General features: G+C 40.1%; 1 protein-coding gene across 1 annotated transcript; it reads right to left on the bottom strand.

Moving 5' to 3' along the window:
- Window positions 1–493: 493 nt before the first annotated feature.
- brd1a (bromodomain containing 1a) lies at window positions 494–27,060 on the bottom strand. Its single transcript, XM_062064574.1, is given in 14 exon segments — window positions 494–1,575; window positions 1,577–1,610; window positions 5,474–5,628; window positions 5,852–5,961; window positions 6,386–6,519; window positions 9,740–9,881; window positions 9,966–10,484; window positions 12,218–12,529; window positions 14,082–14,391; window positions 15,788–15,916; window positions 15,994–16,125; window positions 16,236–16,392; window positions 20,086–21,472; window positions 26,549–27,060. Coding segments are annotated over 13 exon segments (3,654 nt in total). The 5' UTR covers window positions 21,456–21,472; window positions 26,549–27,060; the 3' UTR covers window positions 494–1,425.

The following is a 27,060-nucleotide window of genomic DNA, read 5'->3' as shown; positions in this document are numbered from 1 at the left end:
AAAAAATAAAATGTTAAAAAAATAATCAAAACATTAACTATATATATATATATATATATATATATATATATATATATATATATATATATATATATATATTTTTTTTTTTTTAATTATTTTAAATTTTTTATAAACTAAGGGCAGTTTTAACACGATTGACTTAAGCAAAGTGTCGTATTGTTTTGATATTGTTACATTGTCTTTATATATTGTTAAATATTTAATTTGCAAAATATTTTGATTAGGATTATCATCCACCAATTAAAACTGCAAAATCACAACCAAATATCTTGAAAAATTATGTAAAAACTATGAATATCTGCAACACTTAGCTTTTTATTTGGACTCAATTTTATATTTAATTTTAAGTGCGAAATGAGTCGTTGGAAATACATCTTTATTACTAACAAATGCAGCCCATTAAAAATGTGTATAGCTCAACACTTTGTCAAAACTTCTTTGGATAACTTCAAAACGCTTCCCACAGAGCCTCTGAAGTACTCATGATTAATTAAACAAATTCATAAAATGAATGCTCTTCAACTTATGTGAGAAAAAGTAGTCAGTCATATTTGTATTTATTTTCTTTGCTCTTTCATGTGACTTGATAAAAATGACAGTACAAAATGAAATCACCCTAACTGCTACCCAGACAAAAAAAAAATGCCAGATTTAATTTCTACAGCTACAAAAAAAAAGTTAGAAAATCATAAGTATCTGTCACAAAATGTGCCACTTTACCACAATTGTTCCTCGAGTACATAAGGTGAAAACAATGCTTTCAAATAAGTTAGTGCAGCCCTGCAACTATGGCAAAAATAAACAAGTCACATAAGAGAATATTCTCACGCTGAAAAAAAAACTATCTGGGTAGCAAATGTTTTGGTTTGGTTATCCACATAATCGGACTTCAAACATACTGGATCACGGTGTATTCAAAACATATAAATATACTATATAGCAACAAAAATAGACTAAAACTATTTCATAGAAAAAAAGGATTAATACCAAACGAAAGCGCTCGATTATAAAGGGCAATAATTTAAAACTTTCACATGGTCAGGCCTCGTCTTCAAGGCTTTTTTTCCCTCATCACTCACGCCTTACTTAGCGCCACAATTGCATGAAAAAGTATAAATACAAAAGGACACTAAAAATAAGTTAGTGTGGCGTGACTGTACATATGTACAGTTGGAATACAAAAGGTCCACATGTCCATTGTCATACAGAGATACATGATTTGGTCTTGAGATGGAGGACATGGTGGCGTGGACAGTGGACACGGTCTCTTCAACACAGTGACAGGCCGAGGCGGGGCATTCCTTCAAGCAGCTTCGGCACGTTTGGGAGTGCGTACGAGTGGGAATGTGGCGAGGAGGAGTAAACATAGGCGCGGGAGAGGCACGGGAGAAGTGCGGGCTTTCGTCAGTCGAAGTCGCTGAGGTCGCTGACGGGCTCGTCCTGCACGATGCTCAGGTGGTTCATGGCGCGGCTGAAAGCCACCTGGACCGCCTTGCGAATGCTGGACGAGCGGCCTTCCATCATTTTGATCTTGTCGATGGTCTTGTCCATGCCCCAGGGGGACCATCTTGGACCTGGGAAGCCACTGCCTGAGGGGGGAGGGGAAGTTGTCACAAGAATTTAGCAGGAAGACCACATTGACCCAAATATTAGATGTTGTTTTCCCCCTCGGCAAGTCTTGTATTTATGGTCTGGATATTTACACATGAAAGTGGCGCCAAACGACTTCTCAAGCAAGGCAGCGCTTTTCTTCCCGTCTGTCACTCACTCACTCACTCACTCACTCACTCACTCACTCACTCACTCACTCACTCACTCACACATATACATATATATATATATATATATATACATATATATATATATATATATACATATATATATATATACACATATATATATATATATACATATATATATATATATATATACATATATATATATATATATATATATATATATATATATATATATATATATATATATATATATATATATATATATATATATATATATATATATATATATATATATATATATATATATATATATATATATATATATATATATATATATATATATATATATATATATATATATATGTATATATCTGATAGTATATATCTGTACCATGAATCAATTTAAGTGGACCCCGACTTAAACAAGTTGAAAAACTTATTCGGGTGTTACCATTTAGTGGTCAATTGTACGGAATATGTACTTCACTGTGCAACCTACTAATAAAAGTCCCAATCAATCAATCAATATACAAATATATACAGTACAGGCCAAAAATTTGGACACACCTTCACATTCACAATACAACTGATGGTCACAACCCCATTGATAAAACAAGAAATTCCAAAAATCAACCCTGATAAGGCACACCTGTGAAGTGAAAACCATTTCGGGTGACTACCCCTTGAAGCTCATCGAGAGAATGCCAAGAGTGTGCAAAGCAGTAATCAGAGCAAAGGGTGGCTATTTGGAAGAAACTAGAATATAAAACATGTTTTCAGTTATTTCACCTTTTTTCGTTAAGTACATAACTCCACATGTGTTCATTCATAGTTCTGATGCCTTCAGTGACAATCTACAATGTAAATAGTCATGAAAATAAAGAAAACCGTTCGTAAATCAAGGTTCTACTGTATTTAGTATTGTACTTAACTCCCAGTGTTTCCCACACATTCATTTATTTGTGGCGGCCCGCCACGAAAGAATTACGTCCGCCACAAATTTTAAAAAAAATAAAAATAAAAAAAATGTTTTTATTTTTTTTGTCCTGTCCAGCTTCTCATATAGTTGATGTAGATGCCCATATAGGCTGTTCAGATTTACTTTACAAAAGAGAAGTGTAGGATACTTCTCTTGTTGCCTTATTTGTATTTGACCACTACTGTTTTCTGTTTATTTGTTACTGACTGTGGCAGGACACCTCTGCCTCTGTTTCACTTTATGTTGCTGGTAAATAATATGGTTGTAGTAGTAGGCTAAAGTTAAATTATTTAGTATGCACTAATTAAAGGGGCAGAGCTTTAAGAGACATTTTAGCTTTTATATTTTATAAGATATATTTTTTGTAAGAACCACAATTAATAAATATATTTCAGTGAATTGTTCAAATCTGTATATATATATGTACATAAAGTGTTGTAATTATATTGTAAAATGGATGGATGGATGGACGTTTAAAACAAAACTGTTATTAATTAGTAAGTATACATTTTTTGAGCCTTTTTAGAGAAAATCATATCATTGTAGTAAATTATGCAAATGATTCGATGTCATGTTGACCACGCCCATAGCCACGCCCGTAGCCACGCCCCCACCGCCACTGGTATCTTGGCAGTTTATGGGAAACACTGACTCCACGTGTTCATTCATAGTTCTGATGGCTTCAGTGACAATCTACAATGTAAATAGTCATGAAAATAAAGAAAACCGTTCGTAAATCGAGGTTCCACTGTATTTAGTATTGTACTTAAACGTCTTCTCGCTTGCTTTGTGAATGTCTATCCTGAGTATTGAAAAGCTGGGATTGGGCTGGAATAGGGGTTGCTCTATTTCATTTTATTGGATTAACATTCTGTGTGATTTTTGTAGATAAAAAAAAAATGGAAAAAAAAATTAAAAAATTGGGTTTTACATGACCGCTTTTCCACATTGAAAGACTGATAGGCATACGTTACACCACCTATTGTATTTTTTTGTGGCTACTAAGAAAGAAGCAGAGTCAGACAGGTGTTGAACAGCTAATAAAATATCACAAGTGAGTCTGACACCTGGTTGTTGTTTTAAAGATTTCCACTATCACTCAAGAGTCCTGCCACCTTCAGAAGTTTTCTGATGACTCTGCGATAGTGGGGTGTATTGAGGATGGTGATGATGAGGAATACAGGGCTCTGGTGGAGGACTTTGTCACATGGTGTGGAAAGAACCACCTCCAGCTCAATGTGATGAAGACCAAGGAGCTGGTTGTGGACCTGGGAAGGAGGAGGAGTACTCTGGCGACCCCTGTTTCCATCAGGGGGGTTGATGTGGACATGGTTGAGGATTATAAATACCTCGGTGTACACATCGACAAAAAGCTGAATGGGTCAAAACACGCTGAGGCAATCTACAAGAAGGGACAGAGCAGCCTCTACTTCCTCAGGAGGCTAGGATCCTTCAACGTCTGTACAAAGATGTTGAAGATGTTCTACGAGTCGGTGGTGGCGGGCGCCATCTTGTACGCCGCGGGCTGAGAGCGAGGGACGCAAACAGACTGGACAAGTTGGTAGAGAAGGCCAGTAACGTGGTGGGAGTGGAGCTAGACACTGGCGGTGGTGTCAAAGAGGAGAAGTCTATCAAAACTCCTAGCCATTATGGACAACACCTCCCACCCACTACACTCGGACCTTGCGGAGAGAATGAGCACGTTCAGTGGAAGGCTCAGACTCCCAAAATGCAACACGGAACGACACAGGAGGTCCTTCATATCGACAGCCATCAGACTGTATAATGCACATGTTCCTTGACTGCACTTAAATGTAGAATATATTTATATTATTCATATATTATATATATAATATATTATATATATTATTTATTATTATTGTCTATTGTGAGCGAACTGTGGTGCTGAATTTCCCCAAGGGATCAATAAGTACTTTCTATTATATTCTAAAGACATTCCCCCCAAAAAGTATCAGAAAGATGGCTTATTGTCTTACAGTGTATTTGGGTCAATACTAAGGATGTCCGATAATATCGGCCTGCCGATATTATCGGCCGATAAATGCGTTAAAATGTAATATCGGAAATTATCGGTATCGGTTTTTTTATTATCGGCATCGTTTTTTTTTGTTTGTTTTGTTTTGTTTTTTTTAATTAAATCAACATAAAAAACACAAGATACACTTACAATTAATGCACCAACCCAAAAAACCTCCCTCCTCATTCACACAAAAGGGTTGTTTCTTTCTGTTATTAATATTCTGGTTCCTACATTATATATCAATATATATCAATACAGTCTGCAAGGGATACAGTCCGTAAGCACACATGATTGTGCGTGCTGCTGGTACACTAATAGTACTAACCTTTAACAGTTAATGTTACTCATTTTCATTAATTACTAGTTTCTATGTAACTGTTTTTATATTGTTTTACTTTATTTTTTATTCAAGAAAATGTTTTTAATTTAGTTATCTTATTTTATAATTTTTAAAAAAAAGTACCTTATCTTCACCATACATGGTTGTCCAAATTAAGCATAATAATGTGTTAATTCCACGACTGCATATATCGGTTGATATCGGTATCGGTAATTAAAGAGTTGGACAATATCGGAATATCGGATATCGGCAAAAAGCCATTATCGGACATCCCTAGTCAATACAATATTCCTCCTCACATACAACCTATTAATAATGTCCAACAGTAAAAAAAAATAATAAAAGGAACTCACCAGCTGCGTTTGTTGTCGAAGAAAAGCACGAGGTAGAGTTTGTCGTCCGATTTGTACTGCATTTGTTCTCCGATGCGGAGCACGTCCATGGGGGGCATGGGGATGGACACCCCGTTGTGCTGGCAGCCCACGCGCGGCATGTGGGGGTCGACGATCTAAACAGGCGTACGCATTAAATGGACTTGTCATTACATCCACTCTCAAAGTGTACACTTTGCCCTTGTTTTTTTTTTTTGTTTTTTTTGTCTTTGCATGCAATTAAATAGCAAGCGGTTAAATGCTGCCACCTAGCGGACAAAAATTGAACAGTACATCTTTATTTGCTTCATCCGCAAGCCACACGGACTTAAAAGTTTTCAGAGCTACGAAAACACTCACCAAGGCAGGGTAGGAGGGGTATCCGCTACATTTGGCCCAAACTAGCTTTAGGGGTTCCAGTGCAACAGTTGCAGCACTAGCGGGCATCCAAATATTGCTGTTGCCAACCTCTACAGAAGCGGGGGGGGACACCGAACAAGGATACAGGTGGGTTTAAATCAACCACAGGAGCATCACAAGCAGGAGGGTGGGACGTCCACATGGAACAGACAGATATTGCACTTTACGAGCCATGTTCTTGTTCATTTAATCAGCCAAATATGAATTTTAGAGGGTCCAGATGTTGGCTTGTGGGATGCCATGGCGACAGGAGGAGTTGCAGAGACCGCCGCAAGAACTTGGCAGGGAGCTACTGTGAATTTCCCAAACAGCAGGTGTCTGCACTTTGTAATGCATTTAACCGTGACATTTCAATGAAATACACCTTACAAATGGTCAGTTTTGCTTTATTTTCTTCGACAACCTGCAGACATCTGGGACCACGCACAACAAAACCACTACACTTATGTGTCGACACACAGTATATTTACATACCTGCAGCAATCCGTGCAGCTTTGGCAAAATTCCCATTTTCTATGCAGGCAATTAATTCACTCTTATCATCCACTGTGTTTCTGCGCACCATGGCGGGTTTCCCCTTGCCGCACTTGGGAAGACTGAGGATGGTGCTGGAGACGAGAAAGTTGAGGTGGTTACACGAGAAAAGGTGACGCACGGCTGGTAGAGCTGGACAATTAATCCAATTTTCATCACGAGTTTTGATTTTGGCTTCTCACAATCATTAAAAAATAACTGAAACAAATTTTAAATGGGCCGCGCAACGAGCATGCAAATCCCTGAACTTGCAACGGTGAAACGGATGAGAAGCAAATGAGTGAGGAAAAGACTTCTGCTAGAAGTTTGGAATATCACCATGGTTACTACTTTTTATTTGACACAGCGCCAGTATGCCTAATCAATAACCACGCAACAAAAAATTACGACCATATCAGGGTTACCCCTCGATTGCCAAGACACCTGTGGCGGTGTGGGCGTGGTCCCATGACGTCATCCTATACTTTGCATAATTTGTTATGACGATGTGATTTTCTTTATAAGGGCTCCAAAAATGTGTACATAAATAAATAAAAAAATCTGTGTTAATTGGTAGTGACATTTATGTTTACATTACATATTTTGCTCTATATTTCAATTGTTACTGCTTATTGTACAATGAATTTTGTTGAGAAAATTTAAAGTGCAGGCATGTGAGCCTTTGAGGAAAAAAGGAGGAACATTTCTATCTACACAAAGTGCTGCCAAATTTTGAACATCAAGAATACATTTCAATCAATCAATCAATGTTTACTTATATAGCCCTATATAAGTGTCTCAAAGGGCTGCACAAGCCACAACGACATCCTGCAATTGGGTGCATTTCTACACTATATTTTACCTTAATATTTATTCTCCTCTACCAACCTCTTTTGTTTGGCTTTTTGACATTTACATGTCCAATTTAATGTACCACAGACATTTTAGGTTTTACTAACATTATTATAATTGAAAATGTCATGTAAAATTATATACAGTAAAATGCATGTAAAGAACTCATAAAACGGTGACAATGCCATCTTCCGGTGTTGTGACCTCTGTTTACACAGTGATGTCAAAAATATATTTTCTCGCTGGCTACCAATAAAAGATCTAGAACTACAACTGGTTCGGAACTAACAGTGTTGGGATTATAATAATCCAAATATGATAAGCAGCAACGCAGAAAGCCGTCAACGTTGTGGCTCGGAGAGCAAACACAGGCGACAAGTAAGCTAGCTAGTGCTCAGAGGCCTAGTGGTTAGAGTGTCCGCCCTGAGATCGGTAGGTCGTGAGTTCAAACCCCGGCCGAGTCATACCAAAGACTATAAAAATGGAGCCCATTACCTCCCTGCTTGGCACTCAGCATCAAAAGCTTGGAATTGGGGGTTAAATCACCAAAATGATTCCCGTGCGCGGCCACTGCTGCTGCTCACTGCTCCCCTCACCTCCCATGGGGTGAACAAGGGGATGGGTCAAATGCTGCGGACAAATTTCACCACACCTAGTGTGTGTGTGACAATCATTGGTACTTTAACTTTAACTAGATGATGCTAACTAGTGAACTTGTTTCATCTCCCTGTCCTACAATTCAGTGCGGCATTTAGGCAAGAGGAACATCGAGTACCTGCAGCTGAGGCGAGTGTTCAACAAATTTTGTTTCGATCCTATGTTTTTATATTGTAATGAGTTTACACTATTCACCCATGGAACATTTGTTATGGTTAGAGTTCCGGTCGGGCTGGTTTTACGGGACGCATCTTCGGTGTTTTGTGTTGCACTGATAAGCCACGGATGTTTAGTTACTGGTCGATTGCTGATAAGAAAACGACGTTAGCTACATCCTTTGACACTCCTCCTTTGACTCCCATCCTTACACGCCACAATGTTTCATTATAAAACACAGAAGTGATATTTTGACGCGGAAATCAATGTTAAAAAACTTGGACATTTTAAATTCCTGCAAGTGTCTAGAGCAGGGGTGTCTAACTCATTTTAGCTCAGGGGCCGGACAGGTAAAATCATGGCATGATAACTTAAAAATACATCTAAGACAACTTCAGATTGTTTTCTTTGTTTTACTTCGGCCCAAAATGGAACAAGCACATTCTGAAAATGTACATATCACAAATTATCCTCTTGACAAAACACTTCAAGTTAGTTGAAAACTTCTGAGGAAAAATCGTAGCGGTTTCAAAAACACCATTAAGAACACAATGAACATAGACTTAATCTCAGTGTATATACAAAGCAATTAAACTTTAAGTCACAGCCCATCTAGGATTGAACAATAAACTACATAAAGCATAAATAAAAAATATTTTTCAGCTACCTCATTTGTTATTGCTACATATTAATCCTGTGCTAACTCAACAAACCATACAAACTAAGGTCGAAACTATTCAAGACAGTTGACTTACTCCCTGCCTTCCATGTATCAAACAAACAAACCAACAATAAAACGTAAAAGACTAACAGTATTGTAGTAAATCGCACAGTTCACTTTCTATAAATTTGCACAGAAGACATTCATTTTCACAGAACTATATTAATGTGCAGTGTCTCATGCATCATTTTAAGTGGAAATACCAATTGTTTATTTTACTCCTGTTTGTTTTACTAGGGTCGAGGGGGAGGAGTCGCAGCCCAGCTTTAATGTGTACCTCTTGCTTGGCATACTTGCTCACCCCGGTACAAACTATTTGCTTGCCTAACAGAATTACTATTGCGACATCCAGTGGACACATTTAGAACAGCAGTTTCTTTAATTTAAAAATGCCGCTTAATTTCACACTTAGCAAACTCGTCTCGCGGGCCGCATTGAGCCTGTTCGCGGGCCGCATGTTTGACATCCCTGGTCTAGAGACTTTTAGTGACTTTTACTTTATTAAAAACAACTAGTGCAGCGGCTCTGCATAGTGTATTGATCTTCCCTAACCGCCACCGCTCCAAAAATGTATATATGAAAGTGCAAATTTCTGCATTTAATTAATGGACATTTTATAAAGAAAAAAATATGACACAAAAAGCACATAAAGGTAAAAAAAGGAAATCAAAAATTGTTAAACGGAAACACTGAATTTTATTTGTTCATATTGCTATTTAAATTTATAGACGTTACTCTTATGATTTTTTGTACTTATTTATTTGTTACTATTTTATATCCCGTTGTTTTTCTAAATCATATTTAAAGTTGAGTTTTGGTGGTGGAATGAATACTCATGTTTTTAAAATAATGAATAATTATGTTATTACTCGTAGTTTCAATATTAGATGCCATAATCGTCCAGCCCTAGCGGTCGGTCTATACCATACCTGGGGCCTCTGGGTAGGCTGTTGCACGAGGAGATGGAGGACTCGGAGGCACAGCGTCTTCGCGGCTCCGAGGGTCGGCTTGCTCTGCTGGGCTGCTCGACCACTTTCTCTTTTTCTATCCCCAGGAAACCTCTCGACAGGCCTGAGCCAACACAAATTGTACATTGTCATTCTCGTCCACAGCCACGAGGGGGTGCAATGCATTGAATTGAATGAGCCGCCATACCCATATCAAGTTTTTTGACTGAAGACTTGCCCTCCTCTTCATCTTCACCCTCACTGTCTCTCTGCTTCCTCTTCTTGGTGTGAAGTAACGTCTCCAGTCTCGGAATGACCACGGACAGGAAGGATTTGGTACCCAGCTGCGTGGCGCCGTTGCGCACCTCCTCCTCACTCTCTTTTTTCTCTGCGCCGTCATCGCCTTTCGCTTTGCAGAAGACTACGGCAGTCTCTTGGCTCACGGTGCCCGTCGGCTCGGCGAGGGTGGACGTGGCCACTACGCTCACGTCGCCATCGAATAAGGCGTTTTGGAGGCTGTTGTGTGAATGGCCGTTGTGTGAATGGCCGTTGAGGCGCGGTGGCGACGAGGAACGAGGGAGGTCGGGTATTTCCCAGTTGTATCCGTCGTCACGCTCCGGGGCGGCGTCTATCGGTTTGAGGGTGGGGGGCCCCGGGTCCGTGTCCGAGTGGATGAGAGGAGGGATGGCGTCCGAAGGCTCGAGTTTCGGTGGGAGAGACTTGTCTGCTGGAGGAAATGGCACAAAAACAGCAGGGGCCGTACTTATCAAGCTTCTTAGAGTGCCATTTTACACTTAAGTCCTGAGAATTTGCGAAATTTAGTCCTACTCTCAAACTTAAGAATAAAAGCTTTTTATCAACGTTCTTAAGTCTAAGAATCACTCCTACTCTCCTCCATATTTAAGAGACCTTCAGAGGTGTCTTAAGTGGTTAGGAGTTGCCAGCAGGGGATGGCACTGAGGCGAGAGAGACGTGCGCGAACGTTCAGGGAGCGGAACGATGTCCTGGATTTGTTTGATGACGAGCAGCTGATCAAACGGTATCGTTTAGACAGAGCGGGTATTATTTTTGTCACAGATTTAATACTTTTCGATTCCTTGTTGATTTCTGCATGTGGCTGCAGTGGGCTAGTATATATAGAGCCACCCACACCAGTTTCAAATTAGTTGCCTAATTAATGAATTGGAAAGAAAATGTTATGACAGTAGCGTATGTGTGTGGCCGTGAGGTGAGTGACGTCAGTGAGTGTGTGGGCGAGAGAAGAGAGGGAGCGGAAGCGTGAGTGCGGGCGGGGACTAGTTTGTTTTGTATTATTTTGTAGTTTATTGTCAAAATATACACTCCCATTGTCCACTTAAATATTTCCAAGATATTTCTTTATTCTTAGACAACAGATTCCCTTCCGTGCTTGGTCATTTCTATGGACACAGAAATTACGTCACCTAAAATTCCGTTTACGGCACATAGTAATGTCGTAATTCAGCTCTGAGTGTGACACTTAAGATTCAGTCCTACACTTCGCTGAAAGTGTGAGTAAGACGCTTGATAACTAACTTTTAAGTTCAGCTTTCAGCGAAGAATTTATTTACTCTTAAGTCAACTCTTAGCAGACTTCTTAGGAGTAATTCTAAGAAGCTTGATAAGTACGGCCCTAGATCAATAGGGGTGATAGAGATAGCTGTTTATATGTATGTGTATATATGTTGTGTGTCTGTATGCACGTGCACGCAGACACACACTATAAGAATCCATTTTAAAAAGATGTTTTTACACCATCTCGATGCAACTAGAAGGAGCTTTTCTAACCTGTATTAAAAAGTTCCATTATAATTACTATACCAAATAATACACTGCGAAAATCGGTTTGAAACGAGAATCGTATAAAATCGAGAATCAATTCTGGTTTCGAATAGTCTCGCCAGGAATTGGATCAAATACTTAGGTGCCCAAAGATTCGCACCCCTGCAATGATGTAATTTCTCGGCGTAACAAAACTACCGCACTGAGCAAAATATTGTCTGAGTCAAGAGTTACACTTGCAAGCCAACAAGTGGTCAGAGATTTTTTTCCCAGTCACTCGCACACACACGCCAGTGACCTGGAGAGATGCCCTCTGGGAAGCGCTACAGGTGCATTAAAACTAAGACGAACAGGCTAAAAAACAGCTTCTTCCCCAGGGCCATAACCACCCTGAACAGACTTCCCCATTGACCCTCATAACTGCCTTCTCTTCGGTGCAATAACCAATTCCACCAACCACCCTGTTTCATGTAGATATTCATGTACATATTCATTTCACCCTCTGTATAGAGTGTACACTTGTTTTATCGCACTGTATGGAATGGCCTCAATCTCGTTACCCTGCGTAATGACAATAAAGTTGATTCTGATTCTGATTCTGAGATGCAGCCATAACAAACACCCAGTCGTAAAAAAACATCTTACAATATCCATACGTACCCTCATCTTCCGGTAAATGTCCATTTGGCGTCCATTTCTTCTCTTTCTTCAAACCTTCAGATTGGAATACAGACGACGTTGACGTGGAAGGAGCTACAGAGGACGTGAGGTGTTGGTGGGCGGATGGTTGGACCATCTTCAGGCTCATTTCGCTGCGCACGTCATTGATGGTCTTCTTGAGCAGCTTGATTCGCTTGCTGCGCGACGGGCTGGACTTCATGGCGAAGGTCAGGTCAAACTTCTCCAGGAGCTGCTGCAGCTGCGTGTTCAGGGGTAAATGACTGCGATTGGCTGGTTTGAGGAGGCGATCCACTGCGGGGAAAAGACAGTAGATGATCAGTTTGGTTTCGTGTTTTCTTAACCTGACTCTCGCCAGAAACTTGTAGTTCTCTGAGCTCCACACAAGGATCTGGGACTTCTCAATAGGAGATGTATTTCAGAAGGCATTGCCTTGTAAAAAAAATAATTGATTGGATAAACCACTTGTCCATTATCTTGAATGACGTGCTACTTCAACCACTCACATCCAAATCAACCCGTGACGCTGATGAGAGTGACCCTGGGAAATCCAAAACAGAACAGCCGACATATTGGATAACGACAAAGCGAAATGTTCTCTGTTCATCATTCAATTAATATTCGATAGATTCGACAAAACAGTTGCAATAGCAGAATCAATGTCAGCACACGACTCCTCGCTGCGTGCCGCCATTGTTTTTAATCAAACAGTCGCTTCGGCGCTACATCACATCTATGAAATCCCGCCCGGCGATCCTGATTGGTTCATTATTTTTTGCTATCTTGAAGGAGTTTGCAATGCCCTCGAGCCCAGATTCTTGTGTGGAGCTCAGCGAACTACAAGGACCTGGCGAGAGTCAGGTTAGTATTTTCTAGCTTGACAGGAGAACGCGGGTTCATATCTGTGCTTAGACTTGGCATGTTACCCACTTGCTTGTGTGGGGTTTCTCTACTTCCTCCCACAGACAAAAAAACATGAGTTACGGTTAATTGGACACTAAATTGTCCTTAGTTGTTACTGTAAATGGTTGTTTATTATAATTATTGGACCGATATTGGACATTAGGACACCACACCAATAAATCTGATTACATAAAAAAACCTGCTCCGACAATTGAATAAAATAAAAAATGCTTAAATGACGAGAGATTACCCGTACTGTGCTGTAGGTGGATTAGGGTGAGCAAAACAAGCGACCCTACCTTGTAAGAGGACGTAAACTTCCTTTAAGCTCACAGTGTAAACAAATATGGCATCAATCTTACAGAGGATGACATTTCCTGTGCTATTTGCACCAAATGTTCAGCACACACTCCGCAAGGAATGAAAAAAAAACATTGGGCTTCAACACATCAAACCTTGTCAGCCACCTAAAATGCCAGCATAGTTATGACGTTGTTTTGATAGCCTAATCCTTGATTTTCACGAGATGCGTAATAGCTGCCACAGCGGTGGATCTGATACGTTTCCATCCATTCATTTTCTACCGCTTGTCCCGTTCGCTGGGAGTGACATGCTAACAGCCAATCAGGTAACAGTACCAACTATCAAGTTTGGTTGCGCCATCTTGTGTTATGGATAAAACAGGAAAAAACAGTCACCTCGACAGTATGGCAGTCTTTGGATTGTGTTAAAAAGACTGTGGTCAGACCAATGTGGTCTGTCTATTATCCAAGGCGATTGTTCCCTTCAAGAGCAAAAAATTCCGATCCAGTTTTGAGACAGTGTTGATGAGCATATGCGTCAGTATGAGGTGTTTGAAAAATAATTATGATGCCTGTCTTGTATGTTCCGTGGCGGTATAAATAACGCATGTATGGAAAACACTGGTCAACAGTCTGCCTACCGTCCACCCAGGAAAAGATCGACGTCTTCATTTCCGGAACCTCCACAAGATGCATGCCGCTCTCTGCGTCAAAGCCAATTTTTTCCGCGTCGCGTCGAGCCTTTCTGATCACCGCCCCACCTTGATCTCGAAAGCGAACTGCCGCCCGGTAGAAATAGGTGTCCTTGGCGTTGTATTTCATGCAGTTGTCAATAATGAGGTTGAAGTCCATCTCGAACTGGTCGAAGTTGGTGTAGTTCTGGGCGTCGATGCGCTGACGCATCGTGGACAAGTCCATTGGCTGCTTGATGTGCTCCAGGTAGTCAGGCACCTACACAAAGTAAGACATCGGTAAATTATTTCTGACTGGAAATTGAGCAATGTGGATTTTTTCAGGGCCAATATCGATTATTAATAGTCATGGTTAATTGTATTTGAGGCCGATATTCATTTGCAGTAAAAGTTAGCGAAACATGACTATTATATGTCAGTAAACGGCTGGATAAGTCTTTAAATTCTTATTTTTGTTTTTTACATTAGCAACCAGCAGCGACATAATATTTCCTGCAACGCTGATGTTGTGTTTCATTTAGCAGCACAAAACCTGAAGGGATTTAACAAACACCTTTATTACGTGTGTCTAAGAGGAGCATTAACATTTACATTTTAACATATTGGAAATCTTTAGAGAAAATTGAAAAAATTTGGCATTAAAAAAATAAAAATAAAAACATAAATAAATGAATAGCACGGTGGAGCAGTGGTTAGTGAACATGCCTCATACTGAGAAGGCCCTGGGTTTGATTCAATTGAGGTTGCGACTTGTCCAGGATGTACCTTACCTTCTGCAGCAGGGATAGGCTCCAGACCCCGCTACACTGAGAGGGACAAACGGTAAAAAATGGATGGATGGACGTAAAAAATATATACGTATAATTTTTTCATGGCCTGGAATTGAACAAATGTTCTCTACTCCACAATAACTCGCCGTATACTTCCACCCATTTAATTGTATAACATTTTATAGCAGTTTATAGATTTAATACAGTGAAAGGTTTTTGTACAGAACACTGAAATATTGCCAACATTTAAATAAAAACTATTATGGGCTCGTTCACGTAGCTTAAAGTTGAGATATGTTTCCAGCTGGCTGTTGCAGAAAGTATGAGAATGTCTAATGATAATGACAATGAGGGATTTTTAATCACTGCTATGTTGAAATTGTAACTAATATTGATACTGTTGTTGATATTATTCATTTTTGTTTCACTACTTTTGGTTTGTTCTGTGTCTCCTCTCAATTGCTCTGTTTATTGCAGTTCTGAGTGTTGTTGGGTCGGGTTTGGTTTTGGAATTGGATTGCATTGTTATGGTATTGCTGTGTATTGTTTTGTTGGATTGATTAATTTAAAAAAATAATAATTGTTTTTTAAATAAATAAATAAAATCAAAATCGATTTTTTAAAAATGAGAATCGATTCTGAATCGCACAACGTGAGAATCGCGATTCGAATTCCAATCAATTTTTTCCCACACCCCTAGTAGGTGTATATATTGCATTTGTTAATATAGATCTGTTGTAAAAAAAACATAATTAAAAATATGTAAAAAAAGGCGATACCAATATACCTCAAAATACCAGATATCGGCCCCGATAATTGGTCGATCTCTAGTTGTGACGATGTTTATTTTGGCATGTGGAGTTTAAGCAAAAGCTGAAAATTCACCTCACTGATGTCAACTGGCTGAGTGAAGATCCTAGCCTGGTCTTTGGACAGCAGCTGGTCCAAGATGGTCCTCAGCAAGATGCTAAAGGGAGTGAGCTGCATCTCCAGAAGGCTCTCATGGAACTTTAACTACAACACAGCGCAAAACAACATGAGCACATTCGGTGGCTTTCATATCCAGCAGGACTTGTCTTAATATTTATCACCTCCTCCCTCTTCAGCTTCTCCCTCTTGCGAATGAGCTCCAGCAGCAGTCGGGCTCTCTCCAGGTCGTGCCTGAGCCGGTGCCACGCCTTCAGCTGCTCCTTCAGCGCCAGCGTTTCCTCCTCGTTCTGCTTCTGCCGAGAGAAAAAAAGAAATGAGCACATCTGACAAGACTGTCCAGGTCTGCCCTATCAACTACACGTCCGGAAAGAAAAGAAGATGATTGACTGACTGATGAACAAACCGGGTGCGCATTCTTCTGGGATTGCAGGCTGGTCTGGAGGCGACGGATCAATGGCAGGCCGTTCCGGGATTGCCTTTTAAGGGTCCAGTAATTGAGGACCAGCTCCACAAACGCTTTCTTTTTCTGGATGGACACCTGGTTCAGAATGCTTTGCAACCTAGCGCAGACATGCAGAAACCAGAGAGAAAAAGGGACAGGTTTGTGCAAGGTAAGCAGTTCAAACATAAACCGCCACCTCATGATCTGACAGTCAGAGGCAAAGCCAGGGCACCACTTTAGAACCGACGCTTGTGTATCTATGATGCCCATGTACAAAAGCATGCCTTGTGAGTATGAGGTAGTATAAACAGTTTTGCATGTACAGGTTAAATTAGTGTGTTGACATCACACCATAGTTTGTGTGGTGCAGTTTTTCTTTTTGAGAACACTGGAAGTAACGATGGAGATATTCTGTTGTATCGCATCCTTTGGTTGGTGTGTGCGAATATGGGTGAAAATGTTAAGCTAATAGATAGTAAATTAATCATTGCCTCAAGCACATTATTATTATACACCGCAGCACCGTAGGCACCGTATTTTTCGGATTATAAGTCAGTTTTTTTCAGTTTGGCCGGGGTGCGACTTATACTCGGGAGCGACTTATGTGTGAAATTATTAACACATTACCGTAAAATGTCAAATAATATTATTTAGCTCATTCACGTAAGAGACTAGACGTATAAGATTTCATGGGATTTAGCGATTAGGAGTGACAGATTGTTTGGTAAACGTATAGCATGTTCTATATGTTATAGTTATTTGAATGACTCTTACCACAATATGTTACGTTAACATACCAGGCACGTTCTCAATTGGTTATTTATGCGTCATATAACGTACACTTATTCAGCCTGTTGTTCACTATTCTTTATTTATTTTAAATTGCCTTTCAAATGTCTATTCTTGTTGTTGGGTTTTCTCAAACACATTTCCCCAAAAAATGCGACTTATATATGTTTTTTTCTTTCTTTATTATGCATTTTCGGCCGGTGCGACTTATACTCCGGGGCGACTTATGCTCCGAAAAATACGGTATAACCTGGATTTAATGGTGTGCCAAATACACGTGGTGTTTTGTTTTGTTTGTGGTTTTATGCCATAAACACGAAGAGAATTACTGTGTTAGTAATTAGGCATGGGCTGATAACGCATTTTGCTGCAAGATATATTGTCCCACAAATGACTGCCAATAAACAATAATATTGTCAGCATTATTTTGATACCAAATTAAGCAGTAAAGTAATTATAATACATAATAATAACGCAAGTAACTCTTTCCATCCCAATAAACTTTTCTCATTAGTTCACTTTTGTATTATGAATTGTAAATGGAAGGTCAAGAACTTTTAATTATCTTAAATAAGAACATTTGAAGTGTAGTTTTGAGAGTGGTTTTGTTGCAATCACTTTTCCAATAAAATTGGCATACTGGCTCGTTCGTTTATATAAATGATATATTTTTTCAACATTTCCACAAAGAAACATTTGGCTTCGCAATCATCTTTTTTTCCTACTAACTTTTATTACTTTGTGGTGCTTCTCACTAGCAACTGGCCAGGCTCTGTCCGTGCATGTGTGAGCTGGTGAAGAATTCACATCCGTTCATTTAATTCTGCTATTGAATTGACCTCTCGCACCCTGTTTGGCAGCAACCGACGAAGAAAACACACGAGAGGTGGGAATCTTTGGGCACCTCACGATTGGAATACCGATTATGATTCACGGGCTACGATTCGAATATGAATGTATTATTCATACATCTAGGATTATCACATTGTATATTGTTAATATCGTATAATACCGTAAATTCCGGACTATAAGCCGCTACTTTTTTTCAACTATTTGAACCATGCCGCTTATAAAACGTGCGGCTAATTTATGGATTTGTCTTCGCTGAGTCATTGTGGTCTACAGTTGGGGAAAAAAACAAAGCAAATACACTGAATAGGTGTGTTATCGTTTGTGTTACGGCGCCATCTTTTGGACGAGTTCGCTAACTGCAGGTGCTGCATAGCCCTTCTGTTTAGACTGACCTTTCAACCAGAAGTAGAGGTCATGTTCCGTCTTTTACATCCACAGCGGCTATACTCGTATGGATTCTTCATTCATCACTCTAAGCAACATTTGTAAGTTCTACAATGTAACTAAAACAATTTTTATTTACTAAACCGTCCCATGTGTGATGTCTGTTAGTGTTTTCATGCATATTTGTACAGTAAGTAGTATTGCAATTTAATGAAACTAGCGTTGTTAGCATTAGCTAATATGCAAACACGTTTAATAGTGTCTTTGTTAGTATTATTAACTTACAATGGCATTTTTTGTATTATTCCAGTTCCGTTAATTCACTAAAATGTCACTGAGGACTTATAGAGTCTGTTTAGCTGATTGCAAAGGTAGCTTCTGCAGCGAGTGGGTTCATGACGGTGACTTCTGTTTTGTTTGATCAGCCGTTTTACTGCCGTTTGACAGGCCTTTTTTTGTAAATAAACATTTATAAAATCATTTAGTGTAAATAACTAGTTTTACAACGTATATATATATATATATATATGTGGCTAATATATGGAAAGATGTTTTTTTTCTTCTAAAATTTAGTGGGTGCGCTCTACAGTATGGAAAATACAGTATATATTTTAAATGTTTCATGTTAAATTATTAATAAGATTAATGTCTACAAGACTCCTCCTTTGGCTACTGACTTATGCAGTAATGCGTCATTTCTGGTTTTGGCTGACAGTCGTGTGGCTACACTGTATGGACATTATTGTCTCTCCAGACTTATTAATAATCTACTCGCTAATTTCCTCTTCATAGCTGGTTCCGATTATCCTTCTGTTGAAGTGTACAAAGCGTTTATTCTTTTCTTGTTTCACTACTTCACAATCAAGCTAGCTTAGCAACGTGGCTAGCATAGCTTGTCCTCCCCTCCGTATGTCCGCGCTAACCCAACTAACACGTAACGTTAAAATAATGTTAGCAAATAGTACTTCCTTAGTTAAAACCAAACCGAGCAATAACGTTGAGAGAACATTAGCATTAATGCCACATTTTAAAACCATCTGCATTGCTTTATTTAACATGCATAAATAACCGACGTTTGATTCATGAATCGCCCACGTTCTAATCGTGATGCATCGGAGAATCAATCATTTTCCCCTTCTCTAAAAAAATACGCCAGCAAAGTTATCCAGGTTTTTTTCCATTTATCGTTTGATTAAAGGGGCTGTTTGCAACATTTATACAGATGTCTAGATGGCGGCAACTTCCCAATGTTATATCCCGCTTTCTTACAGATTGTAGTAATGACGTGCGTACATAACACATGCACACGCATTAGCTTTGGGTGTTGTTAGCTAATGATACCGATTTGAATAGTTAGCGGTAGCTGTCATAAATGTATATTCTATCATATCAACAACGTGACTGAAAGTTGAATGTTGCTTTTCTTCCAGTGTTTTTGCTTGTGTGCACGCGCTCCCTGCGGGACAGGCTGAGTGACCGCCATTAAACACCAATCATTTTATCCGGGACTGTAAAATGTATTGTTACACAAACTTGGTAAATATGAAAAATATAGACGCGTTTAAAACAAATGTTCTTGTTATACTGTTTGCTTTGAAAAATGTTACTGTGAGCAAGTTGCAAACAGCATCTTTAATCGAGGCACATTTTTGGGTGAAGCGTAACAACGCGTACATCAATTTGCTCTTTAAAAGGCAAAGAATCTTTGAAGTGACAGCGCTATTATTAAGCACCCACTATTAGACAAATACTAGCACGTGTGAGTGAAATATACTAGTTTGTATACCTGTGAGCAGGAAAAGAAGGCACAGCAGCGGGGGTTGCTTCTTCACTTTCAGCATCAGGCTGAGGGTTCCTATCCTTCTTCTTTTCTCTCCCCTTCTCCACGTTGCGACACACTCCATTCTTGGCTTTGGCCTCGTCATAGATGGTCAGCTTCCTCCTGGCGCAGCCGTTGGGAGTGTGAGCGCCGCAGTAGGCCGTCTTTTTCACCGAGAAGGTGGGCTCCCCCGACTCGGTCAGGTCCTTAACGGGCTCCATCTTCATGAACAAGCCCGCTTTTTGCGCGCAGCTGACGTGGAAGGCCGTGTAGCAGTTGGCCTTGTGGCACTGGATGCACGCCCCCACGCCTTTCTCTTTGCACAGGTAGCAGGTGAGCTTCCACCGGGCGGGCGGGATGTGGGCCACGCCGTCGATGGGCTCGATGAAGGTGGTGTTGGAGAAGCCCACCTCGGGGACCCACAGGGCGCAGACCACGTGGCCCCACCGGTCGTCGTCCGTCTTTTTAACGGCGCCGCCCTTACTGGGGCAAAGGATGCAGTCTGCGGGCTGCGCGGGCGACTGCAGGCAGTGTCGACAGAGCCACTGGCCCTCGGGGATGTACGGCACGCCGTAACACTCCTGGTGCACGGCCACGTCGCACGCGTCGCAGAAAAGAATGGCGTTGCTGTTGTGACACTCGCCGTCCATGCAGATGCAGCACACGGCGTCCTCGTCGACGGCAACCTGCCTATCGCTGCCTTTATCCAAGCCCTCCAGGTGCAGCTCTTTTTCAAAGCGGTCGATCAAGAACTCAAAGACGTTGAAAGACACCTGACTGACGCCTTCGCCTCGCCGTTGGTCGTTGACCAAATCCAGCCAGGCGTAATCCTCCTCGTCCATGTCGTACTCCGTCTCCTCATCCAGCTCTTCTTCCGTTTTCTCTTCAAAAGTATAATAAGAAGCAGGACGTTTGGGAACCGCAGGTAGGTTATACTCCACAGTCCGAAACTTAGGCTCATGGAGTTTCGGCGCGGGTTTAACACAAGCCGGATGTCCGCCGCCTCTTTCTTTATGAGGGGTGATGCCCAGTGCGGCGTTCCTCTTCTCCCGGTTGTTTTTTAACCGCACCGAGCGCAACAGAACCTGCTGCTGCGGTTTCTCCGTGTTCTCCTTGTTGTTGGCCCACTCCGTCATCTCCCGCACCACGGGGTCATCCTCCGAGACCACGTGGAGCTTGTCGAAGATGCTGAGGCGGTGGAAGTGGCCGTCAAGTTCAAACTCCACCATTTGTTGAGCCTGGGCGTAAGTCAGGATCTGCTTGTTGGGCGAGGGCCTGATGGGCGAGGGCGGCCTCAGCGGCACCGGGACACGGTGGATGCGGGCTTTCTTCTTCATCCCGTCGCGCCGTGTTTCTGCCGAGAATTAAGACAAATTCAAAGCGTGTTCACACCTGTTGGAGTCCATGATACTTTAATCCAAACTAAATATTTTTAAAAAGACACTTGGTGGTAGGGCTGGGCGAATGCGTCAAAAATAAAAATCACTATACTTGAATTGTCTTTATTCTTTTAATTTGCTTTATCAAGCATCAAGAATGCAGTACAACACAGTGCATAGATTAACAAAAGTTATTATGCTCATCTTTTTTTCTATAGAGGAACCTCACATCCTTCTTCATAAAATGTAATTAGATTATAATTAATAAAAATTAAAATAAAACAAAATACAATTAAAAATTTAAAAATAAATTACCGTATTTTCCGCACCATAAGCCGTACCTAAAAACCACAATTTTTCTCAAAAGCTGACAGTGCGGCTAATAACCCGGTGCGCCTTATATATGGATTAATATAAATATATATTTTCATAAAGTTTAGGTCTCGCAACTACGGTAAACAGCCGCCATCTTTTTTCCCCGTAGAAGAAAAAGCGCTTCTTCTTCTACGGTAAGCAACCGCCCCATAGAAGAGGAAGTGCTTCTTCTTCTACTGTAAGCAACCGCACCCGCCCCCGTAGAAGAAGAAGCGCGCGGATATTACGTTTCATTTCATTTGTGTGTTTCTGTAAAGACCACAAAATGTCTCCTACTAAGAGACACGCGTACAAGGTTCCACTGACTTTTGATATTCCTGTGAACTGCACTGTGGATACAACGGGAACACGTACGGTGAATATTCGCACCACAGGGAATGAGAAGTCGTCTTCACCGGGGTTCTAGCTTGCCATGCTAACGGCTAGAAACTTCCACCCACGGTGATATTCAAAAAGAAGACCTTGCCAAAAGAGAACTTTCCAGCCGGCGTCATCATAAAAGCTAACTCGAAGGGATGGAGGGATGAAGAAAAGATGAGCGAAGACACCGGGTGACTTTTTTCACGCAGCTACGTCCCTGTTGATCTACGACTGCATGCGCGTCCACATCACAGATGGTGTCAAAAAACAAGTGAAGCACACCGATGAAGAATAATTCGATGGATTTGTGGATGAGGAATAACTTCAGAAAGTGAGCTTTAAATGTTTATTTTGTGTGTTGTGTGACACTAACGTTCGAGCAACGTTGAGTTATTGATGTTGCTATTGCTCTGCACTATTTTGAGTGTTACTATTTTTGTGATTGCACATTTGCACATTACATTTTGGGAGTGAACAGAGTTGTTAGAACGCTGGTTTGTAATATATTATTAAAGTTTGACTGACCTATCTGACTGTTTTGTTGACATTCCCTTTAGCGTAGCGTAGGTGCGGCTAATAGCACGGGGCGGCTAATAGGTAAACAAAGTTTTGAAATATGCCGTTCATTGAACGTGCGGCTAATAACACGGGGCGCCTTATGGTGCGGAAAATACGATAGATGAAAAAATTTTTAATATATTAAAATAACAAAAAATAAGTTTAATAAAATAAAATGTAAATTTATTTATAAAATAAAATGTCATTAAATAAATACATACAATAAAATTAAATATATGTAGTAATAAAATAAATAAAAGAAAACAATTAAACAATAAATACAAAGAATGTTTTAAAAATATTATGAAAGTAGCAAAGAAGATGATTACATTTCAATGAAATCCGGTAAATTGAGTAGTTTACAGTAACGCAGATTAGCAAGTTGTTGCAGTAGCAAAGTGAAAGAAGACAATGGTTCGGTAAGGTAGAATAAATGAATACCGTATTTTTCGTAGTATAAGTCGCTCCGGAGTATAAGTTGCACCGGCCGAAAATGCATAATAAAGAAGGAAAGAACATATATAAGTCGCACTGGAGTATAAGTCGCATTTTTTGGGGAAATTTTTTTGATAAAACCCAACACCAACAATAGACATTTGAAAGGCAATTTAAAATAAATAAAGAATAGTGAACAATAGACTGAATAAGTGTACGTTATATGACGCATAAATAACCAACTGAGAACGTGCCTGGTATGTTAACGTAACATATTATGGTAAGAGTCATTCAAATAACTATAACATATAGAACATGCTATACGTTTACCAAACAATCTGTCACTCCTAATCGCTAAATCCCATGAAATCTTATACGTCTAGTCTCTTACGTGAATGAGCTAAATAATATTATTTGATATTTTACGGTAATGTGTTAATAATTTCACACATAAGTCGCTCCTGAGTATAAGTCGCACCCCCGGCCAAACTATGAAAAAAACTGCGACTTATAGTCCGAAAAATACGGTCCATAAAATAATGACACAGATATTGGAATATGACAATTCAGAAATCTCAGACATCCGACTCCTCCAGCCTGGTGTTCAATAAATCTATGATGGAAAACTGAACGTTTCACTTTGATTTCGGTAAATGCACGATTGCCCAACTACAATAAATTCTAGAAAAACGTCCAAAAGGTTTGTGAGGAACTATAAAGATCCAGGTACTTTCTTTATATTAAACTTTTGGACCTACATTTTTTAATCCTTACTCGTTTTAAATGCTTTCCGCTCAGCTTCTATGTTCCGAGCGGAGAAGCCCCTGCACTGTCCATAGCACGAGCACACACGCCCTCCGGCTATGTCCAGTAACACTTTATCATGCATGTGAGCACCCTTTCAGGATTAAAAAAGGGAAACATTTCTAAGTGCTGCCACGCAAGCCCTGGAAAAAAAAATGTTTTAAATCAAGACTACATTTCCTACAATTGGGTGCATTTCTACATTATATTTTACCTTTAGATTTATTTTCATCTACCAACCTCTTCTGGCTGTATTTTTGACACTTGCATGTCACATGTAATGTACCACATAATTTTCAAGATTGAGTTTTGTACACTGTTGATGTGATTGAATGCACGGTAGTGCGTAAATGTGTTCCTGTATAGTATTTCTCCAGCAACGGTCATGTGGGGACATCAATTATGGTATTCTGAGGGGTTGTAATTATTGAAGTCGGACATCACTGAAGGCCTGGGTGTGGGATCTGAGCAGAGGATGTCGTTGTGGCTTGTGCAGCCCTTTGAGACACTCCTGATTTAGGGCTATATAAATAAACTTTGATTGATGATCGATTGATAGGTGGGAAACGCCACTGAGATGGGGACACTGTTCTTTTCCTACAATGCTGTTAAGGGGATTATAATGTAACAAACTGTCCTGAGCATCGTTTAATTGGATATGTACTGTACTACGATTCTCCTAAAATTGGCATAATTTGTTATTTGCCACCTGGCAACATCAGAGTAGGTGACTTCTCTAAGTCAAGCATGGGCATTCTCTGTACTTTATGATAATATATGAAGAAAAATGCACATTTCTGTAAAACATGACAGAAAAAGTTACAGTGGGAGGCGTCCACTCTTTAAACACAAAGAAGCGACTGCTGCAACATTAGCGACTTTCCAAGTTAGCCTAGATGCTAACAATAATATTAGCTAACTAGCATGTGCTCATACTAAAACAAACCAAAAGCTAGTCTATACATCATATTCTTATACTAATACTTGTGGAGTTATGGAGTTTATGTGTGCGATTAAAGTGAAAATTACCCAGCATGCCACAGTACTGAAGAGCATGTGCAGTAGCCCCGTTTAGCCATGCCGGTGTGTGATGTTTTTGATGAGCACCTTGTGGAGTAAACTTTAAGAACTCAGCCAACACGCCTCATCTGCATCTTCTATGATTAGACAAGACAACACATATATTTGCAAGGCCATTTTCAAGAAGGATATTTAAAGAGAAACTACATCTTGAGAGACCATGTCAGCCAACCCCGAAAGCTCGAATGGGTGCTACAGACTAAGTTCAAATATTTTATTTCTTTATTTTTTCACGTTTAATATGGTTTTTGCAAATTAAAATTTTGACAGTACCACATAAGATATGTTTCAATTGCTGATACGTGCTTATTGATGTTTAAATGCGCCAGAAAATAACCCATTTTGTACACTGTTGATGTGATCTAATTGCCCGTTAGTGCGTAAATGTGATCCTGTATAGTATTTCTCCAGCAATGGTCATGTGGGGACATCAATTATGGTATTTTGAGGGGTTGTAATTATTGAAGTCGGACATCACTGAAGGCCTGGGTGTGGGATCTGAGCCGAGGATGTTGTTGTGGCTTGTGCAGCCCTTTGAGACACTCCTGATTTAGGGCTATATAAATAAACTTTGATTGATTGATAGGTGGGAAATGCCACTGAGATGGGGACACTATTCTTTTTCTACAATGCTGTTAAGGGGATCATAATGTAACAAATTGTCCTGAGCATCGTTTACCGTATTTTTCGGACTATAAATTGCTCCGGAGTATAAGTCGCACCGGCCAAAAATGCATAATAAAGAAGGAAAAAAACATATAAGTCGCACTGGAGTATAAGTCGCATTTTTTGGGGGAAGTTTATTTGATAAAACCCAACACCAAGAATAGACATTTGAAAGGCAATTTAAATAAAGAATAGTGAACAACAGGCTGAATAAGTGTTTACCAAACAATCTCTCACTCCTAATCGCTAAATCCGATGAAATCTTATACGTCTAGTCTTACGTGAATGAGCTAAATAATATAAGTTGATATTTTACGGTAATGTGTTAATAATGTCCCACATATGAGTATAAGTCGCACCCCCGGCCAAACTATGAAAAAAACTGCGACTTATAGTCCGAAAAATATGGTAATTTGTTATTTGCCACCTGGCAACATCAGAGTAGGTGACTTCTCTAAATCAAGCATGGGCATTATCTGTACTTTATTATGATAATATATGAAGAAAAATGCACATTACTGTAAAACATGACAGAAAAAGTTACAGTGGGAGGCGTGCACTCTTCAAATTAGTAACACAAAGAAGCGACTGCTGCAATATTAGCGACTCCCAAGTTAGCCAATATTATTGTTAGCATGTAGGCTAACTAGCATGAATAGCTTACCCGCTCTCATACGAAGACAAAACAAAAGTTAGTCAATATATTATATTCTCATACTAATACTTGTGGAGTTATGGAGTTAATGTGTGTAATTAAAGTGAAAATGACAAACCTTTTGTAGGTGAACAGGGTTGCTGGTTGAAAAGCACAGCTAGCCTCCAGCCGTACAAAGCAATGGCGACGCGGCCTGCTAAGCGGCTCTCTCCCCGGACACGCAGCTCTCATCCAACGGCTAATTCAGCTCAAATGCATAAACATGACATATTCTCTGGTGCCTCTTTGCTTGCCCTCCACGACGCGTTCCACGCTAATATTAGCTTTAAAAGGAGCCTTCATTAACCTGCACAGTCGAGCCACAGGCTTCAGCTAAACGGCAGCCAAGCCTGGACGGCTCATCCCCCAACACAACAATGCTTTTTTTTCTCTCTTTTTTTCAGCAGACATGAACAACTCCCACCGCTCGACGTGTGACGCTGGAGGTCATGTTTGCCAGCGGCTCGTGTTTCACACAAAAGCCCATCTGTCACGCCATCGATGCATCGGCCTTCTGACGACACTAACCACACGCCGTGGTAACAAAGTAGTAGTAGTGGCAACTGCAGCTGACCATCATCACCCGCTGCC

The sequence above is a fragment of the Entelurus aequoreus genome, linkage group LG12, assembly GCF_033978785.1.
Source record: "Entelurus aequoreus isolate RoL-2023_Sb linkage group LG12, RoL_Eaeq_v1.1, whole genome shotgun sequence".
Classification (NCBI taxonomy): Eukaryota; Metazoa; Chordata; class Actinopteri; order Syngnathiformes; family Syngnathidae; genus Entelurus; species Entelurus aequoreus.
Note: the sequence above shows the minus strand (reverse complement) of the source record. Positions and strands in the feature narration are given on the sequence as shown.